We start from the raw sequence: 18,312 nt of genomic DNA, 5'->3' as shown, positions 1-18,312 counted from the left end.
CTAAAGATTGAGAGAGGGATCAAATGAGAGGGAGGAGTTGTAACAGAGAAGTTAGGATTTAGTAAATGAGTATGACTACTGAACCATTATATTGATATTTCCTTTTAATCTCTAGTAGATTAGAGCAGCTAGAAGGGAATACCTGAAATTGTGGAGCTGGAACCCATAGCATACTTTGAAGTTTGTTCTATAACTACTTGTTAAATGTCCTTTGAAATCTATCACTTTTCTGCATATATGGTATATTTCACAATAAAAATTGTTTGCTTTTTCTTTTTGAATTGGGCATTAGATATCATCGCTGCTTAAATTCACCATCTGTTTCCAACTCAGAGAGTCTCTGATGGTTGACTGTCTCCTGCCACCATTTTGCTGGGATCCCATCTCTTCTAAGAAAAGACCTGTTCATCATCCATCACCCATCCCTTCTATTGCCATTGGAAGTGCCCCCCATCCCTGCCCCTCAGTCTCTTCTCTTTTGGCCACAAAAGTAAATCTTTAGATTCATGTTAGTTTATAATGTAATTTTTGTCAAATTTTTATCTCAGCGTTCAGACAAGTCCCAGCCTTTTTGTTTCTACATCTCAAACAATAACTTAATTAAAATGTCTTTGAAATAATTATAGACTCACAGGAATTTGTATAAATTGTACAGAGGGTCCTGTGTACCCTTTACCCAGCTCCCCCCAAAGGTGACGAGTGTATAACTGAAGTACAGTCTCAAAACCAGGAAATGGAAAGTTAACTTGTCTTTAGATCTTATTCAGATTTCACCAGTTTTTTTCCATGCACTAATATGTGTGCATGTGTGGTTCTGTTTTGTAGCTTTAGGCAGTTTTATCACATGCATCAATTTGTGTAGCCGCCACCTTAGTCAATATACACAACTATTTCATCAACATGAAAGAATCCCTTGGGTTATCCTTTTGCAGTCACACCCATCCCTCCTCCACCCCTCCTCCTGGCAGCCACCAATCTGCTCTCCATTTCTATAATTCATCAGTTTATTTAAAATAAATGCACACTTGTCTCCCTGAGATAAATTTCGCAGTCCGTCTTGAATGTGAAAATGTTTCCTTCTTTATTGCCACTATAGCAGTATTATTTATTAGAATTTTATTTTGATGATGACATCAAGACATCAAAAGAGATCTTTTACAAAAACATGGTCATATATCATCATGCTTCCTAGAATCCAATGGAATGGGCTTGAGCTATGACATTGAAGATGGGCTTTAGGGAAAGGTATTTTATGGCTTAAGGGCTTTCCCTTAAAGGGTGTTTCCCTAACACAGGTCCAGAGTGGGAGAAAGTAGATGATGGGAGGGTGGTAAGGGAGAATTTGTGTTAGGCAGAACTTTTTTGGTGGAAGCAAATGAAATCTGATTCAAATTGGTCTAATGGAAAAGCAAAGTCTTGGCTCAATTAACTGAAAAGTTCAGACATTCCCTAGTTTCAGGCACAGCCAATTCCAGAATTTAATCACCTGGTTCTAGAATTTAATGAACATCATGCAAAAAATTAATCTCCTTTTCCTACTTCTCTTCCTTCCCCCAACGTCTTCCTTTTTCTTATTATTCCTCTAAGGAATGCTGTCTTCTCTTCCAGGTTCATATTCCTCAATTACTGAGTGCCAAAAACTCTAGGCCACCATTTTCCTTGGTTAAGGATCCCCGTAGAAAGGGAACAGCTGTTTTCCAAAAGTCGTAGCAAAAGTCTTGGAACAACTCATACTCATTAGAACAGCCTGGGCCACAGAGTCATCTACAAGCCAAAAACTTGGCTGTGGTTGTGATGGTGTTGCTGGAATATGCTTACTCAACCCAGCCTGTCGTGGCACTAGGCTTCCTCGGGGTGGGGGTGGGCAGTGTAAGGAGTAGTTTCCATTCTTTCTAATCAAGGCCCTTCTGTCTACGGATTGTGGCTTCTGGCTCCGCCATCCACACCCATGTTCCCATGCCTAAGAGGTGGAGGGAATGGGGTCTAGAGGATGCCACAGAACCAAGGTAGAGCTGGATCTCCCAACTCCACATGTTGCTGCTGTCCCTGCTATTGACTTTTTAGAGGCACCTGTCCATGAGTCTTTATCCATGAGTGATCAATTGTCTGCAGAGCTATAGGAGAGTGAGCAAATATACTGGTTTGTCAGTGTGGGTTCATAGGCTCAACCTTGGAGTGAGGGGTGGGGCTGACAATAGTGGGTTGTTGAGACCTCCAGAGAAAACTTAACGTGCCCCTCTCAGATGAAGAAATGGATTCTGGGCAGTGAAAAAAAACAAACAAAAAAATAAAATAAAACACCAGCAAAGGGAGGTAGCGTCACGAAGGACCTTTCCTTAGACTTTGGAGACTCAGGAACTTTGGGGAGCAAAAGAGGATGAAGTCAAGTTCTCCAAGGGTTATGAGATTTGTGGGTGGACTCAGGGTTGGAGCTGTGGCTTGCTCTCATCCCCAGAACTTGGTATGTGCTGGTATGTTTCTATTCTATACTGTGCTGGTCTGAAAGGATTCATGTGCCCTAGAAAAGCCAAGCTTTAATCCTAATCCAAATTTGTGGGAGCAACCGTTTCTCTTAAACCTATTCAGCACTGTATATTGGAAACTTGATTAGATTATCTCCAAGGAGATGTGACCCAATTGAGGGTATTAGCTCTTGAATTGAGGGAGATGTGACTCCACCCATTCCACGTGGGTCTTGATTAGTTTACTGGAATCCTTTGAAAGAGGAAATATTTTGGAGAAAGCTTCAGAATGGCAAGAGAACCACAGAGCCCACCAGCCAGCTACCTTTGGAGATGAAGAAGGAGAATGCCCCTGGGGAACTTCATAAAGGAAGAGGCCTGGAGAGGAAGCTAGAAGACATGGCCATGTTAGCCATGTGTCTTTCCAGTTGAGTGGGAAACCCTGAACTTCATCGGCCTTTCTTGAGTGGTGGTAATCTCTTGTTGGTACCTTAATTTAGACATTTTTTATAGACTCGCTTTAATTGGGACACTTTCTTGGCCTTAGGACTGTAAGCTTGCAACCTAATAAATTTCCCCTTTTAAAAGCCATTCTGTCTCTGGTGTATTGCATTCCAGCAGCTAGCAAACTAGAACAGACACTCTCAGAAGTGTCTCTGGGTCACCAGGCCATGCTGGACTCTGGTCCCTGATGTGGACTAGTCTGGCCTCATCTCTGCCCATGGGGAGATGTTATGGGGAAATGTCATTTTCTGTTAAATTAGTGTCCTTACGTCTACATCTTGTGGCTCAGGCTGCTACTTCCTCTCCCCTGACCCTTCCTTCTGTGTTCTCACTTCTGCTGGATAAATTAAGAGCATGGGTGTTGGAGAACACGACTGTCACAGGGCAAGGTCTTCACCCTGCAACCCAGAAGTGCTTCTGCCGTCCCTGCCACTGATGGGGTGACTCCCAAAGTGCGGGTGGGGTGCTCCTGGGTGAGTCTGTGTCCCTCTAATCACGAGCACGGAGTCTGTGAGTGTGCAGGATGCATGAGCCCTCCAGCCCTGTCCCGCCCCTGTCCCTGGGATACAGTCTGACTCCCACCCTCAGGTCCGCGGAAGCCCCCAGGTTCAAATTTGCCATGGGTGGAATTCCCATCTCTGGGTTTCCCACACTCTCCTACATTTTGGATTGAAAATTCTTCTTTCCCCTCTTAGTTCTTCAGTGGTCTTAAAATAATTCCCCACCTGCACCTCTATTTTTAGTTTTCCCGGTGGGAAGGTGGGACTCCGTGGAGCTGGCCCTCATCTCTTTCCCACCTAAATTCACGCCCTTGGTGCGCTCCTCCCGGCTCCCGGCGACCACCGCAAGGTCCAGTCTCCTGTCGGAAACTTCTCAACCCCGGACTCAGCGCTCTAAGCCCCCGGTTGTCTCTCCCTTTCGTGCCTCTCACGGGAACTTTCTCCTCACTCCGGGCGCGTAGGTAAGATTCTCCATCTCCGGAACTCGGCGGCTCCCGGGCAATGAGGGGAGGGGCCCCGGCTGGCCCTCCGGCCCGCCCCCAGGTTCCGTGGTGCCCCAAGTTCCCCTTCCCGGGTTGGCCACACTCTCTCCCCACCCCCTGCCTGTTGGGGCTCCTCGGCCCCAGCCCGCGCTCCTTCCCGGCGTCTCCTTCCCCGACGGGGGCCGGCGCGCCCCCGGCCCGCGCGCTCGGACATGCTGCGGCTGCTGCTGCTGCCCCTGCTGTGGGCGGGTGAGTGCGCCGGGGCCGCGGGGCGGGCGGGCGGCCGGGGCTGCGGCTGAGCCTCCGGGTGCCCCCGCTGCCCCCCAGGGTCCCGGCAGGAGGAGGCCGGCTTCCAGCTGCGCGTGCCCGAGGCGGCGGTGGTGCAGGAGGGCCTGTGCGCGCTCGTGCCCTGCTCCTTCTCCTACCTCGGGAGCCCGCCGCCCGCCGCCCCGCACGTCTCCTGGTTCTGGGGCGAGGACAGCGTGTACTACGACCCTCCCGTGGCCACGAACAAGCCAGGCAAGCCCGTGAAGCCACAGACCCAGGGCCGCTTCCACCTCCTCGCGGAGCCCGGGTCCAACAGCTGCTCCCTGCACATCACGGACGCCAGAAGGAGCGACGCGGGGGGCTACGTGCTCCTGGTGGAGGAGGGCGGGAGGAGGAAGTATCACCTCAAGGAGAAGTGGGTGCACCTGCAGGTGACAGGTAGGGCAGGGCCGGCCCGAGCCCCGGGGAGGAGGGGACCCGCAGGGGGTCCCCGGGGGGCGCTGGTCGCACGAGGCCCAGGTCCAGGGGCCAGCTCAGCCCGGGGCCCCCGGCCACTCTCAGGGCCACACCCTGGGTGCCTGTCTCCCCACCCCCACCCCGTGGCCCAGGCGTCGCCTCTCTCCTCCTCAGACCTGACCGCGAAACCCGACATCCGCCTGGCGAAGTCTCTGCGGTCCGGCCGCGCCGCCAACCTGATCTGCAGCCTGCCCGGCGCCTGTGAGGGGCCGCTAGCGCCCACCTTCTCCTGGGCAGGGGCTGCCCTGGGCTCCTCGGACCCCAGAACCCGCGACTCCCCGCTGCTCACGCTCACCCCCAGGCCGCAGGACAACGGCACCCACCTCACCTGTCGGGTGCAGCTGCGGGGAGGCCTGGAGGCCACGGAGAGGACTGTGCGGCTCCTGGTCTCCTGTGAGTGCTGGGGTGGGGGGTGGGGGTGCTGAGGGCGTGGGGAGAGAAGGAGACAGAGGGGGAGCCCCACAGGGAGACAGAGACATGGGGCGGGGGGTGGGGGGAGTTGCTAACAGGACGGAACCGAGCTTTGGGCATCTGGGGGGAGCAAAGACGGCGCCCCCTCTGTCCCCATGGCCCCTAGGCACAGGGCCACCCCACCCCACCCCTCGCCCTGATGCAGGCGCTGTTTCTCTCCACCCCAGATGCGCCCCAGAACCTCTCCATCAGCACCTACGGAAATGGCACAGGTAGGGAAGAGTCTCCCCTCCTCGGGGTGGGGACCTTCCAGGGGCGACCCCTGGAGCAGAGGAGGGGATCCGAGCTCTCGGGTGCGGGGGGCAGCAGGGGGAGGGCGAGGGTGGGAACCTCCCCCCTCCTGCCCTACCGCCCGCGTGCTGTTCCCAGAGCCGCCAGGCAGCCTTTGGCCTCCACCATCCCTCTGTCCCTCCCGTGGTCACCGATGACCCCTTCGTGGTCTCATCCAAGGCCGCCTCCCTCGCCAGGCTCTGCCCGGGCTCTCCGCCTCCCCTAGGCCGCGGGCACCTTACCCCTATTTCCTCCTGCACTGGCTAAACCCATATCCCGAAGCCGCGTGGGGATCGCTGTTCTCTCTCTGCCCAACAGCCCAGGCAGGGGGCCCCGGGAGATGGTGGCCCTCCCATGGGGAGATGGGGCCGGCCGCTTTGGGTCACCGTCCTTGCGGTGTAAAGGCCCCTTGAGTCCAGGCTGGACCAAGACAGCGTGGGCCAGGGGAGCAGGAGGGAGGGGGAGCCACAGGGCCCCAGGAAGGCAGGAGCCACGGGACCATCAGCCACCCACTCTCCGCGCCCCAGTTTCTTTGGGTCTTTGCATCCCTCTCTCACTCTCTGCATCCCCCTCCATCTCTCTCTATGCGTCCTGTCTCTCTCCACCTCTCTCCCCAGCTCCAGAGGTCCTGAGAAACTCCTCCCTTCCCGTCCGGGAGGGCCAGGCTCTGCACCTGCTCTGTGCTGCTGACGCCAACCCCCCTGCACAGCTGAGCTGGTTCCGGGGGCCCCCAACCCTGAATGCCTCCCCCATTTCCAACTCCGAGGTCTTGGAGCTGCCTCGAGTAGGGATTGAAAATGAAGGACAGCTCACCTGCCGCGCCCAGAACGCGCTGGGCTCCGCACATGTCTCCCTGCGCCTCTCTGTGCTCTGTGAGTGTGGGGGCCCCGGGGGCACTGGGGACAGGAGGGAGTTAGGTCCTGGGGTCCTGTTGGCAGGGGGGACCGGCGGAAGTTCCCAAACCCTTCCCTTCCTTTTCTGTGACTCCTGGGACAAAGGGCAAAGGCAAAAGCCCCACCTGCCCACACCCCATCCTCCCCTACCAGACGGGCCAGGTTGTGACCACAAGCTTTTCCCTGGGAAATCCCATAGGTAGGCAAATCCCTCTCCTCCCTGGGGCTGTGGCTGGAGCTGCGCCTCTGCCAGATCAGGTCTCTGCTGGTGTCTCAGAGCTCCAAAGAGGGGAGGACTGTGCTTAGAGATGAGTCCCTCCCTCCCCAGCACCTGGGTCTGTGTGTGTCCCCTCCTGTCCTTTGAAGCACGCAGCACGGCTTTCAGCTGCTCCCCCTCTGAATTCCCTTTGCTGTCACCTCCACCGTGGATGCTTTCCTGTGTCTCTGCACCAAACCATGCTCCCTAGGACCCTTAAATGTCCGCTGCCCCGTAGCTCTGCCTGGACCCCTCCCCCAGCCCCCCGCCGTTTCTCCCCACCCTCTCCTGAGTGGCCTCTTTTCCTGCTGGGGCTTCGCCTCCCACCCCATCCATGTCCTTATGCTTCCCATAACATTCTCTCCAGCCCTGAGCCTCATGTCTGCCCTGGGAGCCCCATTTTGTGATGACACCCCAACTTACCACCCCCACCCCGCTCACCCCAGGTGTAGTTTGGGCGTCATGCCAAACAACTTCCTTTCTCAGCAGCTGTACCCCATGAGTCAGTGAATCTTGCAACTTCACTTCGCAAATCGCCTCCCTGGGCTTTTTCCGTTGGCCCCAGACCCTGCTCATTCCCTGTCCTCTCCCCTGGGCCATTGCCCCAGCCCCCTCCCGGCCTTCCTGCTTCCTGACCTGTCTCTCCAGTTCCCTCCCCAGCAAAGTCAGTCTGCACACTGAGGTGACTCAATCTTTCTTTGCTCAGCCCCCTATTCCTTCCCGGTACCCCCCGGAGAAAGCCCTCGCCTCCCCTCGAGGCTCTGCCTATCTGACCCTGCCTTCCTTTCCACCGCCGCTGCAGCTTCGCACACCCCCGCCGTCCCTGCCCGCTGCAGAGAGCTCTCCTCTCTAAGGCCGGCTCGATCATTTGCACGTCTCCCGCCTGAGATACCCTCCAAGGCTGGTCTTGGACAGGGAGCGGCCCTGGGAACCACCGCGGAGGGCGCCCAGGACTCGATAAGCTGGAGCCCCCTGCTCCCGGGGGCGAGCGCACAGCCTCGCGCACCCCGCAGCCTCGCGGTCCACCGCTGCCCGGGGCGCTCCCGCCTGAGCGCTGCGTTTCCGTTTCTTCCTCTTTTGTCTCCGGAGGAAGAGAAAAGAGTGTCAGATTCTACCGTATTAAGGTTTCTACTCAGGAGCAGATGCTAATTGTGTGTGTGTGGTTTTTTGTTAAGAAATGGGAAGAAGGGAAAAAAAAAAACCCTCCTCGTTCTCGCTTCCCCTCCTTCCATCCTTCCAGTCCCCATCTCCGCTGTTTGTTCTGGGTTTTGTGTGTGTGTGTGTGTGTGTGTGTGTGTGTGTGTGGTTGTTTTGAACGAGTCCACGTTCCTCTATGTAATTCGTGGTTTGCCCGGTTTTCTGTTTTTGGTAGTCTCCTTACACACACGCGCGCGCATCCACACATACACACGCACACACACCACGAGATCAACCTCTCGCCCTTCCAATCCCAGCTCAGTCCCTCTCTTCCAGGGAGACTGACCCAGTCCCAGCGTCCTTGCCCCTGCAGCCTGGATCTCCTCGCCCCCCAGCCCTTGCCTGCTTGTCCTCAATTTCTAGGTCTGGGGGAGGTAAGGAAGAGGCAGGTCCCCCAACTCTGGCCTCCCTGCTCTCTGTCTCTCTGTCTCCCAGCTCTGCAGACCCCAGGCAAAGGCTCATCCCAGAGGGCCAGTCCCTGCTCCTGGTCTGGTGGCTGACAGCAGCCCCCACCCCCCTCCTGCCAGGCTGAGCAAAGCCCTTAGCCCTTCCCAGCCCTCAGCACTCAAGGTCTTGGGGCTCCTTCAGTGGGAGCTGGAGGTGGGGGGGAATTCACCTGGAGAGCTGGGCATGCACTGGGCTCCCTGGGCACTTCCCTGAGTCCCTCTGTGCAGAGCGAATTCCTATACAGGTGTAGAAGGCAGGCAGCCTGGCCAGGTGTAGAGGCTGTGGGCAGGGCTGAGCCTGGAGACAGGACCTCACTCCTTGTCCCCACCCTCTCCCACAGATCCCTCTCCCTGCCCTTGTGAGTCTGGGGAGCAGGAGGGCTCCTGGCCCCTCATCCTCACCCTCATCAGGGGCTCCCTAATGGGAGCTGGCTTCCTCCTCACCTATTGCCTCACCTGGATCTACTACACCAGGTGAGCAGCTTGCCTCTCCCCAGGACAGCCCGGGGTTTGGACTCAAACTCCCGGGGCTGCTGCCCTGCTCTGCTCGGAGTTGGGATTCAAGTGACTGGCTCTCTGATCTGAGACCTGCGTTTGCTCTGCAGATGTGGCGGTCCCCAGGGGAGCAGTGCTGAGAGGCGTGACTGAGGCCCCCTCCTTCTCAAGACAGGGCTGAGCGTGGGCACGGAGCCCAGAGGGATCACCGTGTCCCTGGAAAGAGCTGGTCCCCAACCCACCGATTGTCCCTTGTTCTCCCTGCCCCACCCTCTCTCTCCTGTCCCCACCTGTCCCTGCACCCTCCACAGCCACCCCCAGTTTTGTGGTTGAAGGGATAGGTCTTGTGCCTTTTTCCTCCCTGGCCTCCTCTGCATTTTGCCTTTGTTAATACTCAAGTTTCTGGTCTGCTAAACTTTCCTTTCAGTTTGTGTGCAGTCATAAATACATCTCCTCTCTCACCACCAAAGACCTGATTCATTATACTCATCATAAAATATTACAATTTAAAGTTATTGAAAGTTTTATTAGACACCATACAGTGTGAAATAGAATCCACAGGAGACCAATCAGTAATTAGGACTCCATGGCAATTTTTTAGGGTCAAGTTTTTTGGTCATTTTTAAATCTTAAAAAAGAAAGTTTCAGCTAACTCTACTTTGGTCATCATTATTATTGAGGTTGAATTCACATGGAGTGTGTAAGTCTTAAGTGAGCCATTAGATAAGCTCATAGATGTGTCTGCATTCCTGAAGCATCATCCAAATCAAGATACAGAACAATTCCAGCACCTCGGGGCCCCTGACAGTCACACCCTCATGGATCACCCCCATTCTCCCTCGGGGGAAAGCCCAACTACCACAGGCCAGAAGTTCAGTGTTTTTATTGCATATAAGTGGCATCAAACAAATATGTACTGTTTTGGGTCTAGCTTCTTTTGCTAAATATTTCTTTTTTGCGTTTCAACCAATTCTTCTTTATTAATATTGTTGCTGGGTGGTAGTCCTTGCTATGACTACACCTCCACTAATTTAAATTTTTTCACTCTAAAATAGAGGGGCATTTCGGTTGTTTCCTTGTGGGGCGCTCTATTAGTGACATTGCTCTGAATACTTTTCTCACGTGCCAAGGAACACAGTTGCCACTTAGGGGGCAGCGTTTGTTTAGCTCTGGTAGACACATTTGTCCAAAGTGGTTGGGGCAACTGTGGTAGTTTGAAGCTGTTTTGCACCCCAGAAAATTATGTTTTTAAATTTAATCCATTCCTGTGGGTGCAGACCTATTGTAGGTAGGACGTTTTGGTTAGGTTGTTTCAACTGAAATGTGACCCACCTCATTCGAAGCGGGTCTTAATCCTCTTACTGGAGTCCTATATAAGAGGATAAAAGACAGGAGAGACAGGAGCTAAAGGAGGGAAGTACCCAGAGAAGTTAAGAGGGAATGCCAAAAGCTAGAGCAGCAAACCCGGGAGAGAGGGCCTTGCAGACACAGCTGTGTGCCTTGTTGTCTCTGACAGGAGCCCAAGCTTGGTGGTAAGCAGTCTCCAGAGAAGGCATCGTCCTGGTGATGCCTTAATTGGGACATTTTCCCAGCCCTAGAACTGCAAATTTGTAAGCTAATGAATCCTGATGGTTAAGAGCCAGTCCATTTTTGGAATATTGCATTTTGTCAGGTTTACTAAACTAAAGCACCAACCTACACTCCCACCACCAGCATGCGAGAGTCCTAATTGTGTCACATCCTGGGCAACACCTGGTATTGTCTAAGGTGGGTGTCCGGTGGTTTCTCATTTTTGTTTTTTTGTATTTTTCATTTTTGTTTTGATATGCATTTCTTTTAGGAGTTCTCATGTCGAGCACGTGGTTCAAATGTTTTTTTTTTGTTTTTGCTTTTTGCCATTTGGACATCTTGTTTTGTGGGATGCCTTTTCGGGTCTTTTGCCCATTTTCCTTGTAATTGGGTTATCTAGCTCACTGATTTGGGGGATCTCTCTATCTATTCCAGATGACAGTCCTTTGGTGGTTATATGTATCGTGACTGTCGTCATCTTCTCGGCAATTTGCCTTTTCACTCCCTTAAGAGTGACCTTTGGGGTGGGCCACAGAGGCTCAGTGGCAGAGTTCTTGCCTGCCATGCCGGAGACCTGGGTTCGATTCCCGGTGCCTGCCCATGTAAAAAAAAAAAAAAAAGGTGTCCTTTGATGAGCAAGAAATCTTAATTTTTATGAAGTCTAACTCTCATTCTTCTCTTTTCTTATTAGTGCTTATTGCTTAATGATTAATAAATGGTTGATGATGCCAAGTTCTGAAAGACTTGTCCCCCATGCCTTTCCTATATTTCCAGTTGCTAAGCTTTCAGTATGAATATTTGTGAGCCAATGTTTATTGCTTTAACTTACACTGTTAAGTCTATGAACCACCTCGAATTGCATTTTGTGTGTGGTGTGAGGAGCGGTCAAGATTCTTTTTCCCCCATAGAGACTTCCGGTTGATCCACAACCACTTGTTGAAATGATCAACTGTTCCACTGAATTGTCATAAATTCACAGTACATTTGTGGGTCTACTTTTAAATCCTCTATCTCTACTAACTTTCTCTTGCACTAAACAACCATTTTAATTACTCTAGCTCTATACGTCTTGATAATATGTAGTATTTGTTCTTCAGCATTAGTCTTTTTCAAGATTGCCTTGGCTATTTTGGGCCCTTTACATATTTATATGTTTCAAAACCAGCTTCAAAAAAAGCCCAAACTTGTCAATTTCAATTGGGATTATGTTAATCCTATTGAACAATTTGGGAAAGAATTGACTTCTTTAAAATATTGAGCATTCTAATATCTCTCTATTATTTAAGGCTTCTTTAATTTCTCAGTTTTCAGTGCAATCTGTTTTGTTTAGTTTTACTTTTAAGAATATTATGATTTGGGGTGTACTTTTTTTTTTTTGTATGGGCAGGCACCGGGAAACGAACCCGGGTCTCCGGCATGGCAGGAGAGAACTCTGCCCCTGAGCCACTGTTGCCTGCCCTGGGGAGCATTTTTTTTTTAATTAAAAAAATTTTTTTAAAATACCAAAAAACACCAAACACAAACATTCTTAACTTTTGATCATTTCATTCTACATATATAATCAGTAATTCACAATATCATCACATAGTTGCATATTCATCATCATGATCCAAGATCTTGGAATCAATATTTCTTGATTCCAAGAAATATTTCTTGGAATATTTGCATCTATTCAGAAAAAGAAATAAAAAGAAAACAGAAAAAAAATTCATACATACCATACCCCTTACCCCTCCCTTTCATTGATCACTAGCATTTCAAACTAAATTTATTTTAACATTTGTTCTCCCTATTATTTATTTTCATTCCATATGTTCTATTCATCTGTTGATAAGGTAGATAAAAGGAGCATCAGACACAAGGTTTTCACAATCACACAGTCACATTGTGAAAGCTATATCATTATACAATCATCTTCAAGAAACATGGCTACTAGAACACAGCTCTACATTTTCAGGCACTTCCCTCCAGCCTCTCCATTACATCTTGAATAACAAGGTGATATCTATTTAATGCATAAGAATAACCTCCAGGATAACCTCTCGACTCTGTTTGGAATCTCTCAGCCATCGACACTTTGTCTCATTTCACTCTTCCCCCTTTTGGTCGAGAAGGTTTTCTCAATCACTTGATGCTGAGTCTCAGCTTATTCCAGGATTTCTGTTCCACGTTGCCAGGAAGGTCCACACCCCTGGGAGTCATGTCCCACGTAAACAGGGGGAGGGTGGTGAGATTGCTTGTTGTGTTGGTTGGAGAGAGAGGCCACATCTGAGCCACAAAAGAGGTTCTCTTGGGGGTGACTCTTAGGCCTAATTTTAAGTAGGTTTGACCTATCCTTTATGGGGTTAAGTTTCATATGAACAAATCCCAAGACTGGGGGCTCAGTCTATAGGTTTGATTGTCTGCACTGCTTGTGAGAATATCAAGAATTCAACTTGGGGAAGTTGAATTTTCCCCCTTTCTCACCATTCCCCTGGGGTGCATTTTTAATTTCATTTTCTGATTGTTGCTAATATATAAATGATTTCTGTGTGTCGATTTTGGATCCAGCTACTATGCCAAATTCACATATGAATTCCAATGGTTTACTTATAGAACTTTTTGGGTTTTCTTTGCTTATTATCTTGTCATAGAAAATAATAATATTTTACTACTTCCTTTCAAAGTATTATGTCTTTTATTATTTTTCCTGCTTCCCTGCACCCCTTAGTAATTTTGTTACAGTTCTGAATAAAAATGGTATTAGTGGGTATCTTTGATTTTTTTTTTCTTGGCCTTGGGAGCAAAGCATTCAGTATTTTATGACTAAATACGATACCTGGAAGCCCGTACCATATAAGTACAGTGAATCCACTGTGGTCCTCACCAAGACAATTCTCCTTCACTGTTACATTTGTTTTATATATAGGTTTTAGAAATATATTTAATTCAATGGTCACAGTTTAGTATTTGGAGATATCTCCCAATAATATGGATATCTAACTTTTCTTGCAATTTTTGAATATCTGGCATTCCCACTTGCAGCAATCCTCTGGGGCTGAGCAGGACATGACCCCTTACCTTGATGCATTCCACCAGCACTAACCCCCACCCCCTCCCAGTGCTATGGTATCCCCTGCACTGAGCCCATTTGTCAGTTCACTTGCTGCATTGTTTTTCTTACCCCAGTCCTGTTAATGCTCATTTTCTATCCCTGACTTCCTCTTGGAGTGACGCCATTTTGTAACTCTGGGAAAATAGCTGCACTGACCCATCAAACAAAAATTCTTCTAGCCCGCGGGTTACTTTCTAACTTGATTTCCCAGTTGCGGTTCCAGCTCAACTTCAGGCGGGGAAGCCAGCCAAAGCTCAAGTGCGCCCTCTAATGACCAAGGTGCGCTCAGCATGCTTTGATTTGTTCCGAGGTAAACCAACGGAGACAAAATTCCCCAAATTCACATGCCCTTTGCTCCAGCCGCCTTTTCCAACACAATTTTTTACAAATAATAAAGTAGGAGGAAAAAGACACAGCATTGAAGAAATAATTAGAAAGAGTATTTTTATGAACTTATGAAAAAAGCGGGAGGTTCTAGGAGATTCCCACCTGTAAGGAAATTAAAGAAAACTTGCACATAAGTGATAATCAATGATATGACAACAAACTAGAAAACAGGAGCTAGGGTGACTAATTAAGGGGAAATGCTGACAATGAAAAATTAAAAATGTAATAGAAGCATAAAATACAGCCCCTGATGCACAGATGGGGGGTGGGGGGCAGTGGCAGAGTCCAGATTCAGTAGTTATCACTATTTGATGGTGTTTGAAGCCTTCGGACTGGATGAGATTGCTTTTGAAACGAGTAAAGCTGGTGAAGAGAAGCAATCCAAGGACAGTCATGGGGCAGGCCGGTGTAGTGTGTTACATGCAAGAACTGAACTTGTTTCTGGTTTTATGTGGATAGACAGACAGACAGGTGAATAGAATCTAGATTAAGGAAATAATCCTATACAAGGGGACAATCACATAGGATGTAGGGGAAAGAACCAAAGGATAAAAATATTGAGAGGGAAATGGAGAGCTCTGGGGGAGCCAAATTCTTTAGAGAGCACTTGATTTGATTCCTTGCTAGTAATTAGAAAAGTTGATGGCTTTTTCAGGAAAATATAAATTACACACAAGAAGAGATAGACATGTTAAATACATTGGTAACCATAAAACTGATAAAATCATATTAAATTCTTTCCAGTTATCAAAGAACAAACCATTCTGACTCAATATAAAGTTCCCAATTATTTGTACAGAGCCAGCATCACATGAAATAAAAACCTAATAAGGTGATACAACAAAAGAAAAACTACAGACAAACCTACATTATGACTATTAGGAATACCGAAGGAAAAAAATCCCAAATAGAATATTAGCAATAAAAGCCTCCAGTACAGCAAAGAATAGACCATGTTCAAATGGTTAGTATCTAGGAATACAGATATGTTTGAATATTTAAAAACCTATTACAATAAATCTTCGTTAGACAGACCAAAGGAGACTACACATCTCACGTTGTTAGATGCTGAAGGGGTTAAAATTCAGGTACCTTTCCCAACAAAAATCCCCTTTGTATAAGATTATTTCCTTAATCTAGATTCTATTTACCTACCTGTCTATCCACATAAAACAGAAACAAGTTAATTCCTCGCATGTAACACCTTACATCGGCCTGCCCCAAGATTGTCCTTGGATTGCTTCTCTTCACCAGCTTTACTCATTGCAAAAGCAACCTCATCCAGTCCAAAGGCTTCAAACACCATCAATAGTCATAATTCCCAAACGTACATCTTCCTCGCAGATTTCTCCCTGGAGCTCCAGACGCAAACCTAATTGCCTGCTTGGATAGCTAATATTCATTTTAAACTCATCATATCCAAACCTTGGTTTAGAGTTCCACCCCAAGCCTGCTCCTCCCCAGTCTTTCCCATTTCATAAAGGTTAGCTCCATTTTTCCAGCTGCTCAGGCCAAAGATCTGGGGTTTATCCTTGTCTCCCCTCCTTCTCTTACAGCTCACATCGTCAGAAATCCACTGTACTCTGCATTTGGAATATATCCAGAATTCTTCCTCTTCCCTTCCCTCCCCTTCCTTTCCCCTTCCCTTTCCCCTCCCCTCTTTTCCCCTCCCCTCCCCTTCCCTCCCTTCCCTAAAGCCAACAGTCTGGCAGAACACAGCAGATATGTCAGAGAGGTGGCCTGGGATGGGGCATCGCGGAGTGAGGTGGGTGCCTGCCCAGGAGAACAGAATCCGAGCAAGATGCGGCGGGTGTTTACACATGGCGATGGGCTGGCGTGGGTGTCAGAGCTTAAGCAGGTCAGGAGGGGCATCCTGGGGGGAAGGAGAGCTGCCAAGCAAGATGACGAGGGCACGGGGATGGGGGGCAGTGGCTGTGATGGAAGACGCATTACACAAAGGGAGATTGACAAATAAGTGGCTATATTGCAGATAGAAGGAAAAGGCTTCTCACTCTCAGAGAAGGGAATTCTAAGTACCAAAAGGCAGAAAGCTAGAATGATCCATGTGGTATTGCATCGGCCCTGGAGGTAAAGGAGGGGACTCATGGATTTCACCTTTTACTTCTTGACCAACAAAGCCACGGATAGTAGTGGATCTCCTATCACAATTACTTGTTGATTTTCTAACAGTGGAGTTCTGGTTGCAAAGGAAATCAATTTGGGTTAACTGAAACAATAAGGGAATCGATTCATAGGACATTGGGCGGTTGACAGATTGGATGAGAGGGCTGAAGGAACAAGTTTAGAAAATGGGTCAAAACCCAAGGAAACAATGAAAGGAGAACCACTGCCACGTTTGCCCAGGGACACCCTGGTTTGAGAGCCAAGGCCCTCCCTCTGAAGACAGGACCCTCCTTACGTCATCGTCTTTAAAAAACTTTCAGTTTGAGTTGAGTCAAACATCTGCACACTAGATACCAGGTTTTGGGGAAAACAAAGATCTAGTTTTTGGGTCTTTAGTGGTGGGAAGTGGACTTCCCATGACAACTCACACACACACACCCCCAAACAGAGAGATCTAATGTAGCCACTCCATTGCAAACGTTCTGAGAGGGCTAGCAGAAATGCAATAACACAAGAGAATCAAATAAGAGGTAGAAAGACTGGATGGGATATCTGCTTACTATTTGCAATTAGTGTGGTTGTATACCTGGAATATCCAAAATTAAGTGAAAACGGTTTTAGAGGCAATACAGTACCATTACAGTGGGAGGTCACACTCACGTTTTCCAGTTTCAGCATTAGTGCCACTTGGAAATCAGATAATCCTTTGTTGTAGGGCTGCAAACTCTGTCACATCAGGATGCTTAGCAGCTTCCCTGGCTTCTACTCACTAGATACTGGTAGCACCCTCTTCCCCCCACTCAGCTGTGAAAACCAAAGACAAAATTCCCATGGAGAAGGGCAAAATAGCCCCTGCTTGGATTGGGGTACAGAATTAATTTATAAAATTAATAAGCTTTTTCCATCAGAAAATGATCACTTGAAAACTATAATGGAAAAATAATTTTTGTTCACATTAACTTATTTTAAAACTATGTCAAATCCATCTGGGATTTCTTCATGTATGGTGTGAGACAGGGATCTAATTTTACTTGTTGATTTTTAAATGTGATCTCGATTAATAAATTTATCTTATATCTTGTTAAATTGAAGATTCTGATGATGAGTTCTAAGGTTCTTCAGTAAGTTCTCTTGGGTTCTTTAGGTAGATGATCATATCACCTGCAAAAGATGAGCCTTGTTTTTTCATTTCTCACATTTGTATTACTTTATTTCAATTTCCTGTCTAACTGCCTTCCTTTGAGCATAGTTCTAAAACCTTATTTTTGTCCATTGACACTGTCCTGGCTAAGAGAGGTGAATTAAATCTCTTACTACTGATATTTACTTGCCTATTTCCCCTTGTCTTCTATGGTTTTTGCTGTTTAAATTGTGATGCTATATTATTTGGCACATAGATAGTCATGAATGTTAGTTTGCTAGCTGCCAGAATGCAACACACCAGAGACAGATTGGTTTTTAATAAAAGGGGATCTATTTCCTTAGTTCTTCAGAGGAAAGGCAGCTAATTTTCAACTGAGGTTCTTTCTTATGCAGGAAGGCACAGGGTAATCTCTGCATATCTTCTCTCCAGGCCTTTGGATTCCAACGACTTTCCCTGGGGTGATTCCTTTCTGCATCTCCAAAGGCCTGGACTGAGCTGTGAGTGCTGAGATGAGGTATGCTGAGCTCTTTGGGTCGTGCTACATTGCGTTCTCTCATTTAAGCACCAGCCAATTAAGTCAAACGTCACTCATTGCAGCAGGCACGCCTCCTAGTCGACTGCGGATGTAATCAACAACAGATGAGGTTCACATGCCATTGGCTCATGTCCGCAGCAACAGAACTAGGTACCTTCACCTGGTCAAGTTGACAACTGAATCTAATTACCACAGTCTTTTTGTGTATTACTGCTTCTATCTTTATAAAGTGTCTTTTGTCCTGTTTCTTTTAGTCCTAAATTCAGCTTTGCTTATATTAAATTTGAAGTCCTGCTTTCTTTTTCTTTGCATTCTCCTGGTATGCCTTGGCTTATCCTTTCACTTTCAAACTTTCTGAGTCTATTTGTTTTAGTATGTCTCATATTCCCAGAAAATTGTTGTTTTTTTCCTTTATGATCTAGTAGGATAACACTTTTAAAATATAGAGATAAAAATATTTAAATTCATTGCTAGGACAAACCTATTCTATTTCAGTTCTACCAGAACTTGTGTTATGCTTTGTTTTTATTGTTCCTTTTGTAATTAATAAATCATGGTATGGGCTGTGCTTTCTTTGCTATTCTGTTTCTCTCTGTGATCATTCTTCTCTATGAACAATGACAAAATTAGAATATTTTCACTTTTCTCATCACCTCTCTTTTCCTTACACACCCAGTTTTATTTTTTTTTTACTTTTGTA

General features: G+C 47.9%; 1 protein-coding gene across 1 annotated transcript; it reads left to right on the top strand.

Annotated features, from left to right (window-relative positions):
- Positions 1 to 4,160: 4,160 nt before the first annotated feature.
- On the top strand, positions 4,161 to 11,932 carry LOC143658292 (sialic acid-binding Ig-like lectin 14). Its single transcript, XM_077130447.1, has 7 exons — positions 4,161 to 4,197; positions 4,249 to 4,653; positions 4,846 to 5,124; positions 5,370 to 5,414; positions 6,090 to 6,344; positions 8,606 to 8,738; positions 8,870 to 11,932. The coding sequence occupies exons 1-7, from the start codon at positions 4,161 to 4,163 to the stop codon at positions 8,910 to 8,912; spliced, it is 1,197 nt and encodes a 398-aa protein (XP_076986562.1). The 3' UTR covers positions 8,913 to 11,932.
- Positions 11,933 to 18,312: the final 6,380 nt, after the last annotated feature.

Source organism: Tamandua tetradactyla, chromosome 16, assembly GCF_023851605.1.
Source record: "Tamandua tetradactyla isolate mTamTet1 chromosome 16, mTamTet1.pri, whole genome shotgun sequence".
Classification (NCBI taxonomy): Eukaryota; Metazoa; Chordata; class Mammalia; order Pilosa; family Myrmecophagidae; genus Tamandua; species Tamandua tetradactyla.
The sequence above is the reverse complement of the archived record's forward strand: the minus strand, read 5'-3'. Positions and strand labels throughout refer to the sequence as shown.